The following is a 26,837-nucleotide window of genomic DNA, read 5'->3' as shown; positions in this document are numbered from 1 at the left end:
GATACTTAACATCATTTTTGTCACCTCAAACTCAACGAGTATACTTTTCAATATTTACTCTACATCTGATGCTATCAGTATTCAAATGTACGCAATGAAACTTACCGAAATTGATCATCATATCCAGCATGTCCACACGGTACACAATCTTTCACGCCAGGCCTAACTATACACAGCCCAGTCGCTGTACATGGTACGTCGCGACGTACCGACGGTCAGGAATTGCGCCAGAAAGTGTCATTTATTTGTTCCACGGACTTATCGCAAGTGGTCTCCATGGACCCAGTGTGGCGAACTATTCTTCTGTAATAGAAACATGCATTTAACGTGAGTAAAGTATTCTGTTTAAAGGAGAAAAGTATACATTTTCCTAAGTTTTGTAGTGCTAGTTGTGTTGAGGTTCCTCACTTTGAGGCTGCATGCCGCGCTCGTCAGACGCTGTTTTCGCATAGCGTAACAGCGTCTGGTCGGGCTAGTTTCAATGCTGTCAAAGGTCATCCTAGATGGGTTCAAACCAGAAATAAACATAAATTCACGGCAATTGTGCACTTTACAGCCCTATATTATGGGTGGGAGATTTTACCCTAATTGAGCAGTGCATGCAAATTCGAGTACCTATGTATGTGTATCAGGCACCGCAGGTTCAACAGCGTGTCTTCCGGCACTGTGTGTGTGAGATTTCGCGTTGGGATGCGTTGGGATACTTTAGTGTGTGTGAAGTGTGAATGTGCCAACGTGTGTGTGTGTGATGAAAACACTTACGCCCCTTTACGCGGTACACCACATGGTTGCTCTAACGCCCTTCCCTGTGCGATGCAGCGTGATCGAGCGCGAGCAAAGACAAACAGGGTGCTATGCATGCAGATCGAGTTAGCACACCGTTCAGAATGCAACGAGCAGTAAACTTTCATCCTTCAATCATGATTTTAAATGAATGAATACTGCGTTATATCTTAAGCAGGGGATCACAAATTGATCTATTGCAGACATCAGTCTGTTAGTGTTTATATCGTCTACACAGTTACCGTTTTACTAGCCTGACCAGAGACGCCATGGAAAGTGCCAAGCACGCATTTGTGTACAGCGACAGGACTATGTATATAGCTACCGATACTACAGGCATTCACTACATGGACACACACACAAGCCACGTGTGGTTGGTTTGCATGATTTGTGATGGGGTTGGATTGGGATGGATGAAGGACGCATAAAAACATTCACATAACTGTTGTGGTGAGCTAGGATGTTCAAAAATGGAATCTGTTGTATTGCAGACTACTGCCAATTTTTTCACACTTTGCGCCATGATCAGGGCAATTTTCTAAGATGCAAAATCGTAAATGTAAAGCGTGATAATCCTGCAGCAGAGAGCAAAGGCATGCGATACCGCGATCGCACAGTGTTCAATGTGCTAGCTCTGCAGAAGCACAGTGAGTGAGGCGGGCTTTCAGTGACCTTATTACTTGTCAAACGGCGTTCCATGCGGCAAGAGAAGCTCGCCAGCTGCTAAGTGCATGGTGGTTCACAGAATATCACTTGGGCTGTTATACGACGAATGAGGTACCGATAATATAGGGCCGTAAAGTGCACAATTGCCTAAATTTACTTCAAACATTGCATCAAAGTGGACAGTCTATCAACACTTTGTATGTGACTATGTCTGTAAGTTAAGCTGCTTTTAACCTGATCTGTCACCTAAAAAAGAAGCTGTGGCACCTCAACTCACCCAGCTGGAGAATGGAGGACCATCCCAGCCCAGCACAACATCAAGAGGTGTAGCAACCCAAGCCGAAGCTACCAATAGTACAATCTTAGTTATTACTATGTTTTACATAACTGTACACAGCCCAGTTGCTGTATAAGCTTCGCACAGCATCTGGCCATCTGGTCGGGCTATGTTTTACACTGCACTTCAATTGCACTCATTGACTTTCTTTCATAGAACAGCTAAAGATTGGGTGTTGGACTGCAGTGCCAAGTAATGCATGAACAGATTTGGAAAATCATAACACAAAAATAAGAGTATATTTGCTTGCCATATGGTCCAGTAGTTGATGTCTTACTTCCGCGGAATTAAAAACACATGAAACCTATCTTACCTGGCCGAGCATGAAAAATTGGTCACGCGAAAATATCCACCTTTACAGTATACAGTCAACTTCGGATACCTCGAATTCGTTGGGACTGAAGAAAATGGTTCGACGTACGCGTACCTCGAATTTCGCGTACGTCGAACCATTTTTCTTCGACTTATCCGACGTTTATTGATGTTCAACATCATGGTATCTGTTATAGTGCCTACCAATTGTTTGCATGCTTGTCAATTGGAATTGAATCGACTTTTATATGAATGAATTGAATGAAAATCGGAATTTAAATCAAAATTTCAGAAATAAAGATTTTGGTGGCCTTATCGCGCCACCAAAAAAAAAAGGAAAATCGGATGTTTGCCTTATAACTTTTGAAAAGCGGTAACAATCGGCTCCGTAAGATGCTAAAATAAATGTCAGATGTTTGCTCATACAGTATTCATCGCATAATCGGGACAGGTTGGGAGTAGCAAACACGGCCCCTTTAAGCGGGGTGCCTGATTTCGCGATGAGCACTCGCCATACACTAAATGCATACGACATGTACATTATGTAGTGCACACACACACACACACACACACATGCATACTGACGTACTGTACATGTACATGAATACACAACCACGCTACCCCTCGGTGCGACCCTCTAGCTGTCCCTGCATTCTCGCAATGATGTAGAGTAATCGCAACCGGGTTCTTCTTCTGTCACCTCTCTTCGAACACAAAATATGTGGATTAAAAGCTAGCACTTTCTTGGACACGCCCTACGTGTCCAAGAATTCGTAGAATTCTTGGACACGTAGGGCGTTCTGTATCCACATATCCACAACCATGGGAAATGATTACCCAGAACTGATGTGGGAACGTCAATAAAAAGTCCTTCAATCATTCAATCATCACGGCTTGATTATTTACTTGCTGCGATCAGTGCACTGTACATGTGTTGTAGCGATCTAGCTCGCCATGTATACACATGTACAGAAAAGCGAAGCGAGCTGAAATGTACGTGTACTGGATGGACGGAGGTCAAAACACACCAGTCCCAAGCTTGCTTTGTAAGTTTGATGTAAACGACAACTGATAGGGAATCTTTGAAATATTGTTGTGGTATTTTGGTAGATTTTTTGTGTAAAATTTCAGCAAAATCAAAGATCGCTTGAAGAAAAATTGTCCCGTTTATCAGAGGTCCCCGCCCGATTATCCAGTGAAAATAACGTGCATTGGAAATGTTTCTGGGAAGCGTATGTCATTTAAGCGAGGTTCCCGATTATCAGATGCCCGATTATGCGATGAATACTGTACTTGTGGAAATGAAAAACGATAAGACTCAGCTCTGTATGATGCTAAAACTAATTAATGTTAGGTATTTGATTTTGCGTTTTTTGTGTCACTTTTTATGTCACTTTTTTGTGTTACTTTCGACCACCAAAAAATAAAAATCAATAATATTGGTGGCCCGACAAAAGTTAGTGTGGAGCCCTGTCTATTCTAATCTTTATTATGCTAGGCCTATACATATGTACTTCCAGATCATATACCACACTATTTTCATAATCGCATTGCTTAAAAAAAATCAGTGCTTGCGTTCTCGGGGAAGAATAAATGAAACAAACTTCGTGAAAGGCAACAAAAAAAAGTTAAAAAAGGCACTACGCAGGAGATTGATGTTTGGACAGTGGACCGTGATTAATGTCAAAGATACAACTGTCAACACCTAAGCAGGTGCGCCACGACAGTTAAGAAATCTACGCGCACAGTATGACTATCACGATCAAGAATTAAAACACAGTGGTTAAAGGAAAGAAGATTATGGGGCAGAGCGTAGTGCTATCGTAAGCACTCCATTGGCACGGGTGCTATGTGCATACTGTGTACGTATGTAGGTAGGTGTTGGGGAATTTTCTTGTCAGCCGTGTACCGGGTATTTCTTTGGGCGCGCGACTCTTCTGGTCTCAGAATATTTAAAGTCGAGCGTGAATAGATTTGTGACATGTCTTCGCTGTCCACGCGCGCTTAATCGGAGATGCTGAGTGATGTTTGCAATTTTGATTCGAGCTGCATGGTGGGAAAAACAATAAGTTAATTAAGATCGGTACAGTAGATTTCACTTCGAGGTAACCGAACTTCGAGTTATTTTCTTTGAGCTACGCGAATTTTAATACACGGAAACTCCATAGGAACAATCGGGACTTTCATTTTGCCCCCGTGGTAAGTGATATTCGGCTTATCCAACGTCGAGGTATCCGAAGTTGACTGTATGAATGTTGTGCAGCTTTATTTTAAGTTTGATCAGTGCTCTGCTGAAATACCACGAGAGCTGGCTGTCTTGTCTTTCGTAAATATAATCTTAAAATAATCCTCTAGTAATGCTTTCCTTGGGAAAAAAAAAAGACTATTCATTTGCATCATAGGGTCATTTTTTGATGGTTGCTTGATAAAAGATAAATAAACAATTGCACAGATAGCGATCTGTTGTTTTAGCTCTTAGAATTAAGCTGGCAAGTTGTACCTATGACAAAAAGCAACCCATAGGGATCTAACAACAATGCTTACGTGTATAAGGTTATCATACAAGTAAATAGATTTCTTGCAGCAGTGGTATTGTGGTAAAACTGTATTAAGAGTGTTGATATATGTACTTATGATGAGGTGTGTGATCAGAATTTTCGAATGTAGCATTAAAGAATGAAATATTTTATTGCTTTGTGTGTCATTCATCTTTTTTTTTTTGCAGAGCAAAGAAGACACATGGGGAGCTAAGGAGCTCAGCGAATCAATAAAAGTAAGTTACATGCTGTACTACATTTTTTTTTCTTTATTTGTTCATGGTAGATGATGTAATGTGAAGCCCTTCATGTTTAATTAACCTCGTATCACATGATTTTTTTTTATCATTGACACCTATTTGCTCATGTAACAGTGTTTTCCATTGTTGCAAGGTTTTATTAAATAGTGAAACTGTTGAAGCAGTATTTTCCTCTAGTTTTCTTCATACTTCATACACTTTGATGCTGGTCGTGTACTTGCTTATTTCTGCAGGAGGCCAGGTCATCTGGGAAGAGTAGACACAAAGACAGAGACAAAGACAGAGACAAACACAAAGATAAAGAAAGGGACAAAGATCGCGACCGGGACAAGCCCAGAGAGAAAGACAGGGACAAAGATCGCGACAGGGACAAGACCAGAGAGAAGGACAGGGACAGAGATCGCGACAGGGACAAGGACAGGGAACGGCATCGGGATAAGGATAGGGACCGCGAGAAGGAGAAGAGAAGGGACAGCGGGAAGGACAAGGAGAGAAGTCGGGACAAGGACAGGGAGCGAGAGAGGCGGAAGGAGCGGGAAAAGGAGGCGGACTCGTCCCGGGATAAAGAGAGGGACAGGGACAAGCAGAGGGACAAGGACAGAGAGAGGGATAAGCACCGGGAGAAGGACAGGGAAAAGCATCGCGATCGGGATCGGGACAAGGATGACGAAAGGCGCAGGGAGAAGGACAAGGACCGGGACAGGGACAGGGATCGGGAACGGGACAACAAACACAGAAGCAGGGACGAGAACAAGGATAGAGACAGGCATCGAGAGAAGGACAGAGAACGAGACAAGGAGAAAGAGAAGGAGAGAGAAAGGAGAAGCAGAACTGAGGAAGACCAGAGGGAAGAGTCCCGTCACGATAAGAAAGACAGTGAGTATTTATCTACTCTGTTTTTTAAAAAAGATATGTGCTCTCAAGTTCACGAAAATACTCTGAAACAAGAAATGTTTGTGCGCATTTTGATTTCGCAAATTCCATAACAGCCAAGACTCTCAAAATCAAAATGCATGCGAAAGTTCTTGTCTTCACTTTATATGCATTGAATGCCAGCGGCAATTTGCGAAAATTTCATACAGCAAAAAAGGTTGTTGGCTCTGATTCACAAAAATTTTATGCTGGGAAAATATCTTGCTTTACAGTAATTCAAATTCAAATTTATTTCACATGCTAAAAAGAAAACATCACATTCACAATAAAACAGAAGAGAAAGTATATACAGACATAGCATGTGAGGGATCAGTAAAGGCCGTATGAAACCTATCGAGGCCGATTCCCTTACAAACAGTAAATAGGACGCAATTTCCATCAAATATACATTAACGAACAAAAACAACAAAGAAACATCACAACAATAAGAAGTGGGAAAAAGTGGCAAAATTATTACAGTAATTACTCAATTGCACTTTGGATTAAAAACGTTTTGTATTTACATTTAAAAGAAGACAGTGGTGGCCCATTGCTAGTCAAATGGGTCTGTGGTACATCCACTCACCGTCACCGTCCAATCCCTAGTGCTCTGGGAAAAATTCCAGTCACGTTATCAGTCTGACATTTATCTGCTCTAATGGGAATTGATTCTCCACTTCTGCATTTTTATATTCTATGTAGGAGAAAGTTGAGTCCCTCTTGTCAAAAGACAGTAAGTATACAACTTGTAGTATCACTTCCATTGGAGTAGAAGACAGACATTCTCTCTTGTCCAGAAAACTCCACAATAAGTCCCTCACTCTGTACACTCTCGAGCCACGGGATGTGTCAACCTCTCACGAGATGGTCAAGGCACCGGTATTAGTCACAACTCTTTCACTTTCCAGGGTGGTCCACAAGGAGTTTCAGCATGTCGCTGCAACATGCATCCTCAACTCTTGTGCAACATCCTCAAAAGCCAGCAACACCCTCAAGAATTTCCATCAAGCTCAAAATAAAATGTATTCAAATATGTGAAAAACATTTGCAAAACACAAGAAACATCAAACTACCTGGTACTTGAATATATGTTTGCAAGACATATGGAGAGAACATTGAATAAGCAGCACAAAGAGAGATAAGCTAAGAAATATTGCGTACTATGTACTCGTGATGTGCGCTCTCTGCACATACAATTTCTGCAATATTCTCAGATTCTGAGCTTGCAACATGTTCAGATTTCAAGTTGTGGACCACCCTGCTTTCCCAAGACCACATCCAATTCTTTCTGGCATTGTTAATGTTGACCATAAACAAAACAACCCCCCCCCCCCCTTTGCTTTTAAGACCTATCACAAGTCAATGACCCTGATCCCCCAATACAAGAAACTTGGACAAAGCAAAAGATTATTGATCAAACATGTAACTTTGGAGAAAGAAAAGTTTCATTCCAGGCAGACACAACTGGAAGAGGTTGTTCCCATATTTGCTCTACATCAGTGTGTACATTAACAGACTTAAAGGGATCGTACAGTTTTGGTGAGACGTAATTTCAGGTTTCTAACATTTTTCAGTGAAATAATGAGAAACCTCATATGAAATATGAAAGAGCATATAATTCTATGAGGAATTCAACATTTATCTGATGAAAATTGGTTTTGAAATAGCTGAGAAATACAAAAAAGAGCGATTCTAGTAAGGTGTGGGACCCACACTTTATTACGATCGCTTTGTTTTACTTTGTTTTTGGATGTCTCAGTCATTCCAAACCCGATTTTCATCAAATAAACTTTGGATTCCTATTAAAATGGTATGCTCTGTACTATATCATAAGTGTTTTCTTGGTATCTCACAAAAAGTTAAAAGCCCAATTCTCATCTCCACCAATACTGTACCATCCCTTTAACTTGTATTGCAATAAGGTAACTCCACCTAGACCTATCAATGTAACAGTGTACTCTTGTATGGAGTGAATTCAGCAAAGATCCTGGGTGGCCCGTGCACCACACAACACTGTTATCTTACAGCCTGATATCAGATCGTATTTCCATGTTGTCTGAGAAGAGTGACAGGGAACGACTATTCGCACCCGAATTGTGACTGAGTACGTTAAAGTCGACCGTTGCAGTGACGGTGATTAATCACGTTTGACAGCTGACGTAGCGCATTGTTGATTTACGAACGGTGCTTCCTTTTTCAGGACACAAAAACAGAGAGGGTGCGGAAGGTCGGGAGAGGCGTCACCGCGAAGATAAAGAGGACAGAGAAAGGAGGGCCGACAAGGAGAGGGAGGGCAGCAGTAGGGACAGGGAGAGACACCGAGACAAAGATGTAAGTTTAAAAGCACGCCACCTGTTACATACTGCTTGATTAACCCTCTGTCGGGATCTCTTACGCCCTTTTGATACAATGAGTATTTGAGAGTGAGCGTTTGGCACGGCATTGTTTTGTAACACATAGATGTATCATTTATTAAAAATGTATTTGAAAGCTATTGGGGCCGAGAGACAAAGAGATTTAAGCAAAAGTTTTACAAGTTGATGGATGCATTTCTGAATAGCCACATGTGTGTGTATTGTGCATCAGATTATATCAATTGTTGGTGTGTGTGTGGGTGGGTAGGTGAATGGGTGTGTTGATGAGCATTCTCAAATGTATGACACATTTATGCATAAAGTATTGAGACATGAAGCCTGGTTCTAATCTAATAGTGTTGTCAGGTAACGTATGTTTTGAAGACTAGCTGTCAGAATAAAAGCACAGTGAATCTGTTAGAAAGAAATTTCAAATAATCAAATTGATCAAAAACATGCTGAAAAAAATGCATGCTCTTCATATTGTGTGTTTTTAAGTGCATGTTTGGATATTATATTCTCAGTCTCTACAAACTGTATTTTTGATGTGTTGCATTATCTATCATCAAATATCTACACTAATATTCTTTGTGTAGATGTCTTGTTAAGAATTTAAGACAGGGCCAACCGTGACTTTAGCTGGATGAATCAAATGCATGTTATTGGTTGGCCTGAGAAGTTTGGAAGTTTTTAATGTACTTGGTAATGAATAGGATACAGATCAATTCACAGTTTTTCTCACTTAAAGGAGCATGCCTTGTAGGTTGGTTATATGAATGGAAGGCTTTGTATGTGGTCTGTCATGTTCAAAAAAGATCATGTAAGTGAGGCTGAGGCTATCAAAGTATGCACATTGTGACATCAGTGAGTGTGCAGTTATGCTTTCTTCCTGCGCACTTTTTGCACACCCATGCACGTTAGTGAGGAAATAAAGAGCACACACATAACTCATTTCAGCGCTTGTGATTGGCTCCATTCTTGAACCCATTTTATGAATATTTTCTATCATGTCATAATGGTTACGTTGGGCATATTTCAGGAGGATAGAGGTAGCAGGAAGGACGATAAACGACACCGGGACGGCGACCGCGAGAAGAGGAGACATCGCGACAAGGAGGAGCGAGGTTCGGCCGACGGACGCAGGCGGGAGAAGAGCGCGGAGAGGAGGCACCGCAAGGAGAAGGAAGCGCAAGAGAATGGGGTGGATGAGAGGAAAGAGAAGAGGCGGCAGAAGAAGGGGACGCGTGAAGATGCTGAGGTAAACAGATGAGCAGCGCTCGCATGCACAGTCTTGGAAGATTTTTCTCTCTTAACATTGCTTCGACGTGCTGTGTTTTAAGATAACGCGAGAATCAAGATCTCTTGTTACCCAATACGAGACACACTAGCTCGTGGGAATGAGCCTGACTCAGTGTTTGTGTGGTACCATCGTGGGAAAGGCCAGGGTTCACAACACATTGCTTCACTTGCAAACAACATGAGGGAGCAGTCCACAACAGCTGACACTTTGACAAGATACATTTTTCAATGAAAGCAAGAGATAATTATTGAGCAGAGGGGTGAAGGTTGAGGTGTGAGTTTTGCCTCAATTTTGTCTCTCTCCACTAATGAAATTCATAGGAAATTTGTGGTTGAGATCTTACAAATTTTATTTGTAGTGGGAGACAGAATTGAAGAAAACTCACACCTCAAGATACATGTTACCACATTTTTTTTTTTTTTGACATTCAAATAGGAAAGAAGCAGAGACTGACTGTGATATGCTGTTGATACACAGTGCAGTGATTTCTCTCTTTTTGTTAGACTTGCATAATGATACACCTTTCTCACTGATAATCTTTGCCTTCAGTTTGTGACAGCCTACCCATCTTGTGAAAGAGTGAAGCATGATGTACTGGAGAATGTAAAAAAAAAAAAAAAAAAAAAAGAGAAAAATTCAGGCTTTGGAATTCCTTGCAAAATTCAGTGCCTCAGTTAAGAGAATTCAATATAGACCCAGCAGAGAATTGTACCAGAATGAAATACAATAAAGAGATGCAGGCAATGGCCTTTTTCTTTTTGTTTTCTTTGGTAAATAATAGATAAATAAATCCAACAAAAAAAGAAAATGTGTACAGTCATTGTGTGTGCATTGTCATGATTAATTGCCCATTTCAACCTTTTTTCTCGACAGGATGATGTAGGTGAGGAGATAGTTAAGCAGGAGGAACCCAAGGCCCCTGAACCTGATGGATACGATGACTATGAAGATGACTTTGAGGTAAGAGAAATTAAATAATCAGAAAAAGAAAGGGTTTTCTATCTGGTTAAAAAAAAAAAAAAAAAAAAATGTTTCTGAAGGGAATAACCATTTTAATTCATTACTTCTAGCCTCATTTCTTTTATTTTGTTGCAACCGGAATTTCGTTATAACTTATAAGCATGTTCATTATAACAGGAGTGCACTGTATCATAAAAGATAGTCTCATTCAACACAGGCTGTTTGTCAATTGGGCCCTTCAAAACAAGCAAGCCGACAGGCAAACAAACAAAACTGAAACATACACAGAATTTGAAAAAGAGCTTAAATACTAATTATTCTACCAATTTTCTGGGATGGAAAGATGAAAGAGAAATATAGTCTGTATTAAAACAGATACATTCATGAAAATTAAGGAAAAATTACTTGACAAGTACTAAGAACTGCATTCCCATGAAGCTGACTCATTTGTGGTGAAAGTCAATCAGAGTCTCTGTCCTTGTTACGGAATATTCATCCAGCTGGCGTCATTTTCCTTCTCACATTGCAGGATTACGACGATGACTTCGAAGAGGATGATGATGATGATGAGGATAATGATGGTGCAGGAGACGATCAGGTACTGAGAAATCGATGACATACCACAAAGTAGGAAACTACAACCTTTGATGCAGTTATTGTAATCACATTGCAAATAATTCATTAGTGGAAAAATTAGCAAAGAACATGGGATTCTATCGGGATTCGAACCCGTGACCTCCAGATTGCTAGCCCGGTTCTCTACCAACTGAGCTATAATATAAAGCCCTAGTTCAGTGTTCGTCCCAGAAACCCTTAATTCTCAATGCTTGGATGGTCAGAAGCTATAGGGTCTTTTTTTTAGTATGTAACAAACACAAACAGAAGGAAACTGACCAGAAATGAATATAATATATTAGTGGAAAAATGAGCAAAGAAAATGGGACTCCATCAGGATTCAAACCCGTGACCTCTGGATTGCTAGCCCGGTGCTCTACCAACCGAGCTATAGAAAGCCCTGGGTTTCCATCTGTTTGCGTTTGTCACATTGAAAGTAGATGTGATATTGCTGATGGTAAGCTACACTATGCTTTGTTTGCTGATTGGCATGCATGCGGGGGGAAAGCTTTCTTTGCTAGTTGGTACAGATGTCTGGACACTAAATAGTCAGTGAATAGAGATTACCTAATCCCCCTAATCCTTATTGTGTCACCTTGGTCTTCCTGTTGGACTGAGGTACATTGCTACACCTGAGTGGGCTTGCTAACTATTACAACTAGGTCAAGTTCAGATGGATTACTGAATGCTGATGAAAAAGCTTGGCCCAGTTAAGCTAGGTGCTTTGGTTTAAAGTGTTTTATAGGATATATATAAGATATTAGAGATATAACAGTGATAATAATAAGGAGGAAGTTGCTATGGTTGTAATGATGAAACTGACAACGATGACATTAATGGTGGTAATAATAATAATAATAATAACAATAAGATGAAGAAAAGGAAGAAAAAGAAGAAAAGACAGGAAGCAGAAGAAGGTGAAGAGGAAGCTTTGAAGAGTAACGAAAATGTCAACATTTCTAATGATGGTAACATGCAAATTTTAACGCTTCTTTATTTCAGTATCATTAGTTTTACCGAATTCGGTATGAAGCTTGTGCAGTGCTCCCATTGTAAGCACAGTCCATGTTAATCATGAAATATATCCTCCCAGGTCCCAAGTGATATTGAAGAGATGAGGAGGGCCATGGCAGCAGAGAACCAAGCAATGAGGAGAAGTGCAGAGTCGGTGAGTCTTCCAGGACGTTGACCCTGCGTTTAATTAACCCATTGAGGATGAGTCCCGAGTATCCTCGGGCAGGTGTCTATGGGAAATGTGTGTTGTAGCAAAATTAGCCCATCCTCAATGGGTTAAGAACCATGCAATAATAGGCAATCATCAAGGAGAGTTGGGATTCTCAGAGATTAGACCTGTCATATATTACTCCTATGATGAAGTGGTTTAAGTTCAGCAACTATTGATGTCATTATCTGTCTCTACTGTTTTACTATTTTTAACTCTTTATGTGCCACATTGTGTTTTTGTTTTGGTTGTTGTTGTGTTTTTTTGTTGCCATTATCCAAGTTTCAATGAATATGTATGCATAAAACCCTGTTAAATCATGCCACTGTCTTTGTTTCTACCTTGTTTCCAGACTGAGTCAAGATCAAGATCGGAAAGATCCAGTGGTATGTATAGAAAATGTAGAACCAATCATCATGAGAACCATCATTATTAGGTGCATGCTAGAACCGAGACTACAAGATAGGCAATGTAGGGATTTTGTGGGAGCTTCAGATGAAACCTCAATTTTCTAAAATTTGATAGAATTAATCTGTGGTTTTGATAGTTGGTAGTGTGTCTACTTTGCAATCAAATGGCTTGAATTTGAGTCCTTTTGAATGCTGCTGATTACTGGTGTGTGCCATCCCCTGTACTGGCCTGTAGTAAGAGGCAAATACTTGATCCCCAAAATTTGGACATGAAATAGAGTTCTTGTGGGTGAGAGAATCACAACTCGATCTCGGAAAAGACCTCACTTCACTCCTCTCTAATAAAAAACAAAAAGCATTGTACAAATTTGGTGACGTGGTGCACCACAAATAAACACAGGAAAATGGGCAAGAGATGCCAACCCCTCGTGGTTTGGCCCAGGAGACTGCAAAAGTTAGTGAGCGAACAGTAGCAATAAGGCACACAATGCCATACGAGAAGACCGGCATTAACTGGTATGTAGTGAGACCATGAGGCATCAATGTTGAGTTAAAAATTCTCTTGGTTACTGTATACGCCAAATATTTCGCGAGGTTTTTATTTTCGCGAATTTCGCAAATCAGGTGCTATTCGCGAAATTAAAGACACGCGAAAATATTGACTCTGATCCCGATGTGGATGTGACGTGCTCATGTGTGTTTCTCTGTTCGGTGCAGGACACCACGATAGCGAATTTAACCACTCGCGAAATTGTCGGGAATTCCTGATTCGCGAAAATTTACTCGCGAAATATATGGCGTATACAGTATCTCATTTAACCATCTTAATACCCACTGTGGAATATCTCTCACCCACTACCTTCCAAAAATCAGCATCTAGTGCAAGACCCACAACGTCTCGCACGGGGCGGACCTTCATCAACTTTGTCGCCGCCAAGCAGCGGCAGATCAGCGACCAGGTGGCCCAGCGGACGCGGAAGCGCGGCCAGGAACTCATGTCCCTCATCGACCTCGACGTGGCCAGCTACGACATCTTCGACATGCCCCCGGTCAGGGAGTATGACCGCTACATCTCCAGCTTTGGCCGCTCAAACACCAAACAGGTTTGTGAACGGAAACAATAAAAATACAAATTTGTGCATACATGGATAAAAACACAGAGTAGTAGCATTTGGTACTCATGTATGTACCAGTGTACTATAAAACCAGTTATTTTAACGTGCATGAAGCTTTCATGAATTTCATTAGGAACCAAGATTCGTGAAAAATAAAATGGATGCAAAGATATTTTTGTTTACACATTGCATTGAGTGCCAGTGGCAATTTGTGAAAGTTTCAGGCTGCGTTAAAGGCAGTAGGCTCCAATTTCGCCAAAGATTCGTGCCATAAATGTTCTGGTTTTACAGTACAGCGTATGTATGTCTGTAATTTTCTTTGATAGGTGAAACAAACTGATGTCTGAGCATATAGTGTGTTGCTATTTCAGGCATTTGTCCAGCAACACACCCAACTGAGATGTTGCATGTTGTCCATGGTATTCAGTCTGTGATAGGTGAAACAAACTGACATATGAATGTATTGTGTGTGTTGCTATGTCAGGCTTTTGTGCAGTGCAATGAGGACAATCTTGAGCGAGACGTGCAGACGGAGGAGGTGGAGGGGTGGGACAAGTGGACCCAGCATCCGGCCGAAGGGGTCAAGTCATGTGGTGGTGAGTGGTCAGAGGTCAAGAGATACGCTCTTATTCTCTTAACCCCATTGCTTCTAAAATGGGACCAATTCCTACATGGGCTCATCACATTACATTACACATCCAGTTCTCCTAACTTGCAGATTTAAAGGTTAAAGGTCAACATTGCCATTCCCTATTACTGTAAGTTTTGGTACTATCTCATAAGACTGTTGAAAACTTTCCGTGATTTACACAAGAACTAAGACTTTTACAATGTTCAGATTTTTGAGTACTATTTTTCCAGCTTACTGTGGCATTCTACTGAATTGTTTTCAAAGAAGGATGACAAACTAAAATGTCCCCTTGTTCCTTGTGTATTTTGTTTGCTAGTATTTGTTTTCATGCTGTGTTTTAATCCTGTACTCACTTCTATTTCTAGTGTTATATTGATAAATATTATTTATCGTAAAATCTATTCACATGCTTGTGCATTTGCCAGGTGGAAATGTTGCCGATCAAGAGGATTATGAGCTGGTGGCAGAGAGAGAAACAAATTCTCTGAGGTTCAACCGCTTCATGGAAAAGGCAACTCAGGTATCGTACTGTTGCGCCCTCAACTGCAAATTTGACTAAAGTCTAACCCATGCAGGGTCAATAGTTCCAACAGAGACTTTATTTCCTTTATGAAAACATCTCCAACACTTGGGTTCCATCGCATAAAGAATCCTCTGGTCCAGTGCTTCTCAACCAGTGCACCGGCCCTCCAGTGTGCTGCGAAGCTCTTGCAGATGGGCTGCAATGTCTTCCCAAAATAAAAATTTAAAAAGATTTGTATTCGATCTGCACGTGTGACTGGACCTCAAAGAACATTGTACACTGTAGGAGCCAAAGTGGGCCTCGGGTTAAAAAACGGTTGAGAAGCATGACTCAAGTCTTAACACATCAAGTCCTTGAGAAATTTTTTATCACTGTGATTATCATCTTGTAATCACTAAATTGGCAACCTTAAGTAATTTTTGCCACAGTAATTATCATCTTGTGTATCATTAAATTGGCAACTCTAAATTTCTCTTTCATATCTTTGCAGGAGAAAATTAGACAGACCTGGTAAGATTCAATATATATCTGCGCAGAATCACAAAGAATTTCTTTCACAAAATGTTGCCAATTTCAGAAATAAACAAAAATTCCAGTCTTCTAAAACGTGTCGCCAATTTACAAATCAGTTATAGAGATATAGCAATTGAGAGGCTTTAGAATATTCTGCAATAATTGATACAAACAAGCGTTTATGAACAACAAAGGGCTCAAATGAAAGAGAATTCTGTACCCTACCTTGTGAAACACGAAGAATGAATAATGAAAATTAGATATTGTGCTTTCAATGCACAGATTTTGACTTTCTGATGGCCAATACACTTTTAACAAATCAAATTCCTCTTTGCGGTTTTATTGCCTATTTGTTTTTCACTACATGGCAGACATTCATCATCAGCCTGTTAGTGCATTGCACTTTTTCCTCTATTTGCAAAAAAATCACGACTGAGTTTAAAGGCAATCTCTTACAGCACAAGGATCCATTCTTTATTGGAGCAGCTCATTAGCAGAATGCGCACACATTTTATAATTGCCCAGGGGATAGAGATTGAGGAAGTTATGATACCAGAGAGAAGGTCATTGTCTAGAATATGAGCTCATTGTTGTGGATGCCAGTATGCTCATTGGATTAATTGCATTTTTTCTTTTCTTTTAAGTTAGGCACTGTGTCGTGTTTTGAAACCTGCTCATACTCCTACTCAGTGAAGTGTCACAATTCATTTTGATGACGAGGAAAGTGGTCTCGGGGACAGGAAAGAAAAAAGATGGGACGCAAGTGAAAGAGAATGAAAGCTAATCAATAGTGAAAGCTATCTCGTATCTCAAGGACTTTGGAAGTTTGAGCTCTTGATATATGCCTTTCTCTTTCTCTCTCTCTCTCTTTCTATCAAATATATCTCTGTCTGTAACTCTCCACATATCTATCTATCTCTCCATCTGTCTGTTTATCCATCCACCTATTCTTCTTCCAATCTTTTTTTTTTCTCCCTCTATCTGTTCATCTATCTCTCTTCCTGTCTTTGTATATAATCTATCTGTCTCTGTTACTCTCCGCGTATCTGTTTGATCTATCAAACTCTCCATCTGTGTATGTCTCCATCCGCTTATTTATATGCCAGTCTTTCTTTTTTTTTTTTCATCCATCTGTCTCTGTCTCTCTGTCTCTCTTTGTATCTAATAATCTACATACTAGTACCTCTCAATGTAACTCTCCACATACCCAATATGTATCTCTCTCTCTCTGTCTAGTTTTTCCATCCATCTATTTACCTACTAATCTTTCTTTATCTCCTTGTACCCATTTATCTGTCTTATCTGGCATATATTCATCATTATGTCTATCTGTCTATCTATCTATCTATCTATCTATCTATCTATCTATCTATCTATCTATCTAGCCATCCATCTGCCTTAACCCTAAAAAGACTGGGCTATTTTGGTAGCTCGAAAGACTGGGGGGGGGGGGGCCTAAAGGGCCCCCCCTTAGGATCTCGGCCGTGGATCGCGCGATCGCCACGGAAATTTGCACAATGGTAGTGTGCGATGTAATCTACAAGATTGTATATTCAAATTTTACAAAATAGTCTTCTTTAATTTTATTTTGATTAATTATGCTAATTCATGCGAGAAATCAGACTCTTTGATCTAAATCAGTAAATAAAGCTCCAAAAGTGCTCATTTTTGGTCTAATTATTCTTTGTGGTATTCTTAGCAAATGTACTTGAAAAAAAAATTCGGTATCAAAATTAATTTCTTATTTATTTTATTGTTTTATGAATTTCTTATGTATTTCTTTGTTTTTTCGACCTTTTGATTTTATTGTTTTTTTTAACAAAATTTGTGGCAGACACTCTTTGAAGCATAATACTACTAAAACAAATTAATTTTAGCCATTGAGAGTAAAAATAAGCATATTTATATGAACCATTTGAAAAAACTCAATTTGCATTGACTTTGTACACAAAATCACATTTTGGAGCCATTTTCGGCCTCACGTGCATGTACAAAAAGTTATGTAACTTCAGAACCGTACCCCCGGGCGTCACAAATTTGGTGTCAAAATGTGCGGGAAACTCGAAAGAAAAAAGTCGTAGAGCATCGCGGCGAGAGCATTGCGTGTTGCAGAGTAATCGCGCGAAATGTCAAGGGGGGGGGCCTTTTAGGCCCCCCCCCCCCAGTCTTTTTAGGGTTAAAGGGAATCTCTCCCCTAAAATTTGAATTTGAGAGGTGTGAGAGCATGTCTTACAAACTCTAGAGAAACTTCTATCCCATCACAAAAAATGCCCCAAACTGTGAAATATTAATTTTGATAAATCTGCATGCATTAGTGCATGCTGCAGTAGTAGCCAGATCTGAAAATAGTAGCCGCGTATCGACCATCGGTGTGTGCACGTTTCCCTTGTTCGCCTCCGTCTGCACACAGCTATATCGAATACCGTCTATTGGTATCGCCTCATTGAGCCATATGCATCCGCATGAGTAGATGCTGCCGCGGCTGCCTGGTCAGTGGCCCGGCTGGGCGCGGCAGCACCAACCTAGCTGCGTACGTGGACATTTGCATGCCTGTGCGTGTTTTGAGAGTATCGTAGTACACTGATCGTACAGAAAATCATCGAACTACGCTGGATGCAGTCAATAATGCTAGATGACTACTCTTAGATCAAGGCGCATGTAATTTTTGGCATTTTAGATATTGCTCTATGTCTCTTTATATATTGCTATATCTCTGTATGTGAGTAACGTTGCACTCTTATATTTACTTTATAGGGATATTACCAGTACAATGACCTACAATGTCAGAAAACTTGAATTTCTGTGTACAGATACACTTTAATATCACAATTCGTCCATTTGTCTGCATTTCTGCAGCTCTTCACAGTTCTCTTGGACGAGGAGCTGGCCAACAAAGTCGGTGGGAAGCTGGAGAACAACCAGCGCAGCATCATCTTCAGCGATGGCTACACCCTCATGAATACCGGCACACCCATACTACAAGGTCAGAAACGAGGGAAGATGGGGAGATTGGGGGGGGGGGGGAAGGCATAATTTGATATTTTATCTTTTTTTCCCACTCTCTCCATTTTCTTTTCCTTCGCTCCTTAAAGCCAAGTGGATCTGTTCTGGCTCAGTGGATAAGAACCATTGACCCAGGTTGAGTCTGTTAGCTGTGCTGTTAGGCAAAGCACTTGACATCATTTCCCCAGTCCCTCAGAGGGGACATTGGTCCGATTAAATTCTGTACTTGCTTAAAAGCACTTATTTGCTTCCATTCTCAAACATACTCAAGAAAAAAAAATCCAAACTCAACATCAAATATCCGACATTCTTAAACGCCAACCCAGTCTTCCCACAGATTTGAGAATAACAACACCGTTTATTTGTGCATTGAGGCGTATGAGTCACGATACAAGACCATCGCAAGACCAAGAATGCCATCACTCATTGCCAGCAAGATGAAACAAAAAAAATATATATATTCTTTTTGAATGAAAAGTACACATTTCATCCTCTTGATACTAACATTATGTTTAAGGGTGACATAATTTCCCATTTTTTGAAAGAGTTGAATCAAATGGCTTGTCATTATGCTAGAAAAATGAAATTGTGTTGAATTCTCTTTATATTTTCTTTATATTGCTGTCCATACTTGACATCACAAAATGTTGAAGTCTTCTCATCCGGCAATGGTAGTGCTGAAACTTTAAGAACTCATAACTTTTGATTGAAATGTCCAATTCTCCTCAGACTTTACTTATGTGACTGTTCTACTAATATTGGTGCATTCACTCAATCCACATACATATATATTTGGGTTTCATTCTCCTTTGAGAACAAGCATGTTAACATGGAAAACTCAGAATGTCTTTGTTCTTTTGCTTACAGGACGGTGCATTCTGAGAGTGGCTTTCCATCCGGTCCAAACCAACCTCATTCTGACCATGCACTCCATGCCAAATGCGGTGAGTACGCAGCGGGATGGTCATTCAGTGGTCATTTCTCACACTGACCCCTTCTGAAAGCAGTGTGCAGTGATACAAGTGTTGCACTTTTCCCCCCGGTGGCATTGGTGTAGCGCTTTGTGTAGAAATGAAGGATAGTTTGCAAAGTCAAAGTAACGGAGGGGGCAAAAGAAGATATTTTCCCAAAATGAAACAACCATGCAACACCTTTCCTGTAGATATGGAAATGTTTTCCTCCTTGTGAATTAATTGCACTTTGCTGTGACATTTGTAATTTAAAAAAAAAAAAAATGGCATGAATCCTAGAGTTGGATTTAAATGACACTGAAAATTCTTCAGAAAATGTAGTTAGATGTAGTCTCTGTCCGTAAAATTTGTCAGTTTCTGTGTATTCCCCCATTTTCTATTGTATCTTATATGTCTGTGCAGGTTAAAAAGTCTAAATGTGGAGGGTTTTGATGGGCAAAGATGGGCACTTTAGAGAAGCAGTTGGGGAAAATGCCACACATTCATATCTTCCATTATGAATATTCACTCTTAAACTTCAGTTGTTGGTGTTTTTTTGTTTTTTTTTTGTTTTGTTTTTTTGGTGTGTGTGTGTGTGTGTGTGTGTGTGTGTATGTGTATGTGTGTCAGGTACTGAGCAGACAAGCAGTGAAAATATGAGTAAGATTATTTCAAGTTTTGCTCTGAGTTTTGTGGCATATGTTTTGTTCATGCCAATGTCAAAGTGAGGATAAAATTAGATGGAAGTTGTGAAATTTTTAGATCAGAATCACAACCTCAAGTGAGCAGAATTAAACTGATGATGGGCACAGAGTGCTACATAGCTCTGTCACGATATTGAATCAAACATGCCAGTAAATTCTAATTGAAAAGAGAGAGAGAGAGAGAGAGAGAGAGAGAGAGAGGGAGAGAGACAAAGGGAGGGAAACAGACAGAAAGATGGAATAAGACAGACAGAAAGAAGAAGAGGAGAGGGAGAGACAGAAAGAGAGAGAGAGAGAGAGAGAGAGAGAAAAGTTGTGGAAGGAGAATGAAATCCAGTTTGTACATACAATCTATCTCGAAGACTGCACATACTTACAACAGTTACAGGGTTGTGTAGCCATTGCTGGTAGTTCTTCAGAAGAGAATATATTCTTAAAGCTGGGATCACTCAAAATTTTGTCATTTGTGTCCATTTACAAAAAAAAAAATTGTTGGTAGACTTCAATTGTACATTCTGCCTTTCTAGGTGACCCATTGCATAACCCAGGTTGTTATCTGGGAATTTTGTCTTTTGCATTCAGTGCATGTCTACCCTTCTTGTTCATATTCTCACATTTTTGTTCACATTTTTGTGCATTTGATATGATTACAAGGTTCATTGCTATTTCTGCATGCAAGCACGAGCATGAAGTAGTATTGTGGATGGCTATTTCTATGTTTTCCTCTGATGTGTCTATGTCTCCTGTATGCTAATCTCCTTTGTCACTTTCCCAAAGTTTCCCAGCTCTCTTTACCCCCCCCCCCCCCCCATCCATTATTTGTTTAGCATGAGGTTGTTTGTACCCAATCTTTAAGGGTAAAACATAGTTCTCAACAGGGCACAAAATTCATCGTGCATTTGGAATTTGCTTGTAATACAGAAAGGGTCTACCAAGAAATTTGTCTGGCTGACATGATTTGCCAGGATAATGAGATGTTTTAGAGGATTTTTGAGATCACAAGACCTCAGTATAAAATCATTTAGATTGGAGCACCAAACTTTTCTTCCTGAAGCGCCTTCTTCATTTATTAGTCGGTAGGTAGAATGTTATGTGATGATCAATTATGCAATAGCAGTAGTGTTTCCCCAACACGCTGCATGCAATTCACTCTTGTGTGGAAGATCAATAGATACAGCTATAACCCGAATTGTCGCTTCATCGACCATCGATTATAAAACATGACATATCAACCACAATCGGATATGTTCTCTAATTACTGTCAGTGTACCTTATTGATTGATATTTTACATTTTTGTCATTACCCAATTGAAATTGTGTTTATCACAGCATTATTTCACACATTTTTTACGCGTATACATGTATGTCCATTTTGGAGCAAAAATCAACAATTTCACCAGGCATATGGAAACTATGTTTTACCGTTAACCAGATACTGTCTATGTCCTTCTCAAGCATATTTCCCCCTCGGCATGATGGGAATGCTTTGTTCTTCCCCTGTTCAAAATGCATGTCAATTTAGTTTTCTGTCTTTCTTATTGCGGCAACCCTTGTAATGCATGAATGTGCCTTGAATAGGTGCCAATGGAACACTTCTCAGCATGTCCAATATAAACTCACTACACTATCTCTCACATGTATCAGTTAACCTCCACATTTGTTAGTATTTTTTCTAGTATTGACTGGAATTTTACCAGGTGTTATAAACTCCTTTCATTCTCCTGTTTGTTTGTTTGTTTTTTTTATTTTCCTGTATTTCACACTCTGAATTTATCATTTTATGTGCCAGATTTTAATTTCTCACACACAGAATTATTAAGTCCTTTCAATCAGTCTTTTCATTTATTTGTCACCTTTGATGTGTTGTGCCATTACTAACATGTGTGATCACCTCCAACCGCACCATGTGATCAATGACCCGGCCTTGACCTTTGTGCTGTGTGTGTGCGCACAGGAGGACCGTAGCTCTGACGACATGGACCGGGTGAGTTGTCGGAGTTACCTCGTCAAAATGCTCTCCCCAAAGTACATCAGTGACATAATGGCGTTTCTTTTTCCTCAACGAGAAATGCAAAGCCAGTGATAAACCTATCTTGTAGAATATTCTGACATACAGTTTGTATTTGCATCCAAATTGAATCCATATGTTTAAAACATAATAAAGTGTGTAGTATTCTGGGGGGCTTCTCATGAAGCATTTTGCCAGATTTTTTTTCTGACAAACTGTTATAAGCTACTGAAATTCTTACAGCTGATTGGCTGAGAGCAGATTTGTCCAACAAATTTGCCAGACAAAAGGCTTCATGAAATGCCCCCCCCCCCATATACTACATTTATATCACATTCAAGAGCACTGCCTGTTACACTGTATGTCCACAAAGCGAAGAGCATTCTTATTTAATGCAAAGCCCAGTGCTTTGATTGCTGTAATGAGTGTGATTGCGATTTGTTCTTTCCATATTGAGAAGTTGTACGCTTTTCTGAATATGTTGTCTTTGAGGGAAGTACTGTTCAATGTACACGTGTGTAAACATTGGATTCCATATTTATTGAATCCCTGCCCCCACAAAAAAAAAAAAAAAATAGATAAATCATCCATTAAACAGACATTCGACTAATCTTTATTTTGCATTCAAGCTCTCAAACACCCACTCACATACACACATACATGTACACACGCACACACAATAATAATAATTACACTATGCCTTCTTGTACTTGTATTTGCTTTTAGATTCTCACATAAGTGAGAAATTACATAATAGCTTGCCGAGTTTTACTGTACTCCCAGACAGTGGGAGGTTTTAGATCCTCACATGAGTGAAAAATTATGAAACAGATTTTTTACTTTTATTGCACTCCCAGACAGTGACAAAATCAAATGTATTGCCTAGTTGTAGATGCATTTGTACTTTTCATTGTGTCTTCACAAATTATACAAAGCATTAGTCATTTCCCATACATTCATGTTGTAACCTTGTGGATTTTAAGTTCTGTTCTCTTCGTTTTTCTGTTCAATTCCACATGCATGATCACCTTGTTACATCTGTGAATTGAAAAAAGGATGGCCACATGAGGCCCACAAACCCTTCAATTTAAGTGCAATTTTCAGTGTGTTTGTTGATTATACCAATCATCATTCAGTTTGATTTCCGTTTTTATAAACCAGAGTATGTGTTGCATTTTATAGACAGAGATGATTTACTGCATTGGTCTGTTCAATTCAATTTTCAGTTCAGTTGCCTGCATGACCATGACATATTAACATGCTTGGATCTGAATGACGTGATAGTATGCTTTTGGCAGACAGTTTTTGTTTGTGCATGACGGTCTTCTGCAGACAGCGATCGGAGCAAGCATGTTTGCGTTGGTTTGGAGTGTGCAGGTTTACCAAACCCATGCATGTTCAGCATGTGGCAATGATTACTGACATAATTTTGTGTGCATGTTCAAGTGTATGGTAGCCATTTATGACCGTTGTGATACACATCCAGTATTAAAAAACCAAAAAATGTTTACTGTTGAGAATGCCAAATACCCAAAATTGCATGCATTTTACTCGGAAATGTAAGAGCTGTTTTCCATGCAAACAGTGGAGCCGATTTGGAGAAATAATGGGAAGCTACGAGATGCCAAAATTTGAAATGGAACCCAAGTGCTCTCAACCAATAAAAAAGAAAGGGGTTCCAAAGTGTTTTTCCTCATGTCATTCATACTGTCGTGTAATTTTCCTCATGTTTTGAAAAAATTTAGAAAGTCGTGGAAAAGGCTGGATTGACCAACAGAGGGCTCATGTGTGTTTGGAACATCAACGAACCGTCCAGACCTCAGAAGTAAGTCTCTGATTACAGACTCATCACCATTGACTCGTAGTTGAAAGGGAAGAGCAAAGATTATAACACACAAATGTAGTTGATCACGAGGAGATGGTGAGATAGAAATGAACACAGTGCAGTGTCTGAGCACCATTTCAGAAAGACCCCGTTCAGAGGATTATGGAAAGGTCACTTTGGGTGCTCCAACAAAGGTGCATTTTGTTTTTGGTATTTCGGGTAATACATTTCATATAATGCCACTAAGGAAAAAAAAGAAGAAGAAAAGGTAACAACAATTAAAGACACAATTTTGATAGGGCCAGTTTCAATACCATTTAGAAAGATGAGAATTTCTTCTGCAAAGATGCTCCAATAAATTTGCTCCAAATTCATGAAATTCTTGCGTCGAGATGTTTTCATTGCAACTGATTGACAAATTGCCCTACATCGACGTAAATAAGCACTCGAGTATGTACGCCCATGATTTTTTTATCATGGCTACTACTAAAACACTGATCAATTCAGTGCTTATTTACGTCGATGTAGGGCAATTTGTCAATCAGTTGCAAATTTGCTCCATTTGTCCTGTTGTAATGCAGTTGTTGGTTACATATGCCACATGACAGAAAAGGGCACAGGTCTTATATATATGGCCAATTTTGCTACTGTTCAGAAAGATGAGAATTACTTCTGCAATGAATCTCCTATAATGCCATCCTTGGGATTGAAAAAATGTGGTGATGGAGATGGATTTGCAGATGTTGGCAAGTGTGACAACATGATGGTGACATGTGCCCTTATTTGCGGTCAGATTTAGGGTCTTGTCAGCAAAATATTTTGGAAGCCATGCCTTCCCACATCCATCCAAAAAGACCAAACTACCCTATAAGTCAGACTAAAACTGTGACAGTGATGTTATAGTTATATTACAAGTACTCATTCATATTACACCTAGTCTGAATAAATTATATTTTTACATGTACAATATTAATTTCCATGCATTTTTTTTTTTCGATAAATGCTGGTTTGTCAGGTGTTGTTCATAATCCATAATAGTGCTTAATGCACATTGGGCATGTGTTAAGCAATTTCCTTGATTTTGTTATTATTCATTATCTTTTTAAACCAAAAAACGGCCCCAAATTGGTGTGCTTGGTCTGAATTTACAAATAGAAGCAGAAATAGTCATGTTGTAATAACTTTTGCCAACATACTGTGACTGTCATCATTAAGAGAATTTAATAATGTGAAATTTAATGCACACTCCTTTTCTTTTCTTGTTCTTTTTGACATTCCATCATCTTGCAATCCTTTCCAGGATATTGGTGTTGAAGTCTGTACCGATGACCTGCACGTTCAGCCCCTCCAAGGCAACCATGGCATTCTGTGGAACGGTAGGTTTCTCAAAAATTATCCTTGCTTTGCGTGGGTTCCTTAAAAATTCTCCTTGCTTTATGTATGGGTGTTTTTTGTTTGCCATTAGCTTAAAGTGCTTGTTTGTTATAGGCTTGGCTGGCCTAGAATTATTGTAGCCATTTCTTTATATATATATATATACATATATATATATATATATATTATTTAATGTTGTCACTGTTATCACAATATGCAAATCACAGCCACTTTAATACTTCCATCTGCCTGAAAAATTTAAACATTTGTTTTAATTATGAGAAGTCATTAATCCTCTTGACAGTAGACAAGAATTGGCTCATTGTCATGAAATTGTAACTTTTTTTTTCTTTCTCCCTAATATTTACGGGTATATTTTCTTTGAAGCAAATGGTTCAAGTATTCTGAGCAGGAAATCACATGCTATATACGACGTGTAGTTTGTGGTGTTTCCAGTTTTGCAAATTTTGTGAGTTCACTGATGTTTACAAAATTAGCAACTCACAAAAGATATTGCTTCCAGTAATAAAGAGAAATGCGATGCAATATGAAATGCAAAGGTTTGAAATCGTTATGTTTGTTTTTGAAAAGGGATAATACCACTTGTCATTTAATCACTGTGGTTATCATTCATGATTTCATCCATTTACAGAATTGTCTCTCACACAAAATATCATGCTTTTGAAATATATGGCAAATATAGTATCTCATGATATACTGTACGAGCTGAAATTTTCGCGTACAGATATTTTCGCGAATTGCTACTTGGAGGACATTTTCGCGGTTGCAAGGGTCTCACGCGATTTTGTTTTCGCACATTGTTATTTTCGCGTGTTGTTATTTTCACGGTTCAAAGGCGATTCGCAAAATTCGCGAAAATTAAACCACCGCGAAAATTTCAGCTCGTACAGTAGTATCTGCCAAGATCTTACTGTCTATTGATAAAACCTGTGCACGTATGTACAGTCAAACATGCCTATGGCAGCCACCCAAGGGAGACAAACAGGGTGACAAGTGGCCACTATAGGCAGGTTCTCTGTTCATGTTTCATACATGTACATTGAATAGTGCCATTTATAGTGATCGCAATATCGCACCCCACAGCATACCGGTAAATACAGCAAGCGAGCTTTTCATGAGTGCTTTTCTCTGCTTGAATGATCAGTGCACTTTTAGCCATATGTAACTGGCACTGCTGGAAAGCAGAAACCACATGCTTAAATTTCAACCCGGCTGTGGATCTGTATGGGTCTGTGACCACTATACACAAGTTAGAATCTACCGCAAGATACATGTACAAAATTTGTGGCTGCTGGTAGCGTTGGAGAGGTGGTCACTTTACACAGGGTCTTTGACATGCTGCTTCTCTTGAGGAGATTTTTCAGTGGCCGTATATGGCAGGTGGCCGCTAGGGCAGCTTTAACTATGTATGTGAGTGCGTTTGCGTATTTGTACAATTGTATGCATATTGTCATGTAAGAAACAAGTGCTCACAAGTTCGATGATTGCTATTTTGCTACGTC

General features: G+C 39.5%; 1 protein-coding gene across 2 annotated transcripts in view; it reads left to right on the top strand.

Moving 5' to 3' along the window:
- Window positions 1-26,837, top strand: part of LOC140237442 (cytoplasmic dynein 2 intermediate chain 1-like) — a 38,942-nt gene that overhangs the window by 1,510 nt on the left and 10,595 nt on the right. Inside the window, exons 2-17 of one of the 2 annotated variants that reach the window (XM_072317368.1) lie at window positions 4,824-4,871; window positions 5,129-5,771; window positions 8,008-8,138; window positions 9,201-9,419; window positions 10,335-10,421; window positions 10,951-11,019; window positions 12,130-12,204; window positions 12,611-12,644; window positions 13,542-13,771; window positions 14,268-14,379; window positions 14,840-14,934; window positions 18,307-18,433; window positions 19,321-19,397; window positions 22,062-22,091; window positions 23,861-23,940; window positions 25,241-25,316. In XM_072317368.1, the coding sequence (XP_072173469.1) occupies window positions 4,824-4,871; window positions 5,129-5,771; window positions 8,008-8,138; window positions 9,201-9,419; window positions 10,335-10,421; window positions 10,951-11,019; window positions 12,130-12,204; window positions 12,611-12,644; window positions 13,542-13,771; window positions 14,268-14,379; window positions 14,840-14,934; window positions 18,307-18,433; window positions 19,321-19,397; window positions 22,062-22,091; window positions 23,861-23,940; window positions 25,241-25,316 (2,133 nt within the window). The remainder of the gene's footprint in view (window positions 1-4,823; window positions 4,872-5,128; window positions 5,772-8,007; window positions 8,139-9,200; window positions 9,420-10,334; window positions 10,422-10,950; window positions 11,020-12,129; window positions 12,205-12,610; window positions 12,645-13,541; window positions 13,772-14,267; window positions 14,380-14,839; window positions 14,935-18,306; window positions 18,434-19,320; window positions 19,398-22,061; window positions 22,092-23,860; window positions 23,941-25,240; window positions 25,317-26,837) is intronic. The other variant, XM_072317369.1, reaches the window with a different exon arrangement.

Source organism: Diadema setosum, chromosome 14 (genome assembly GCF_964275005.1).
Source record: "Diadema setosum chromosome 14, eeDiaSeto1, whole genome shotgun sequence".
Classification (NCBI taxonomy): Eukaryota; Metazoa; Echinodermata; class Echinoidea; order Diadematoida; family Diadematidae; genus Diadema; species Diadema setosum.
Note: the sequence above shows the minus strand (reverse complement) of the source record. Positions and strands in the feature narration are given on the sequence as shown.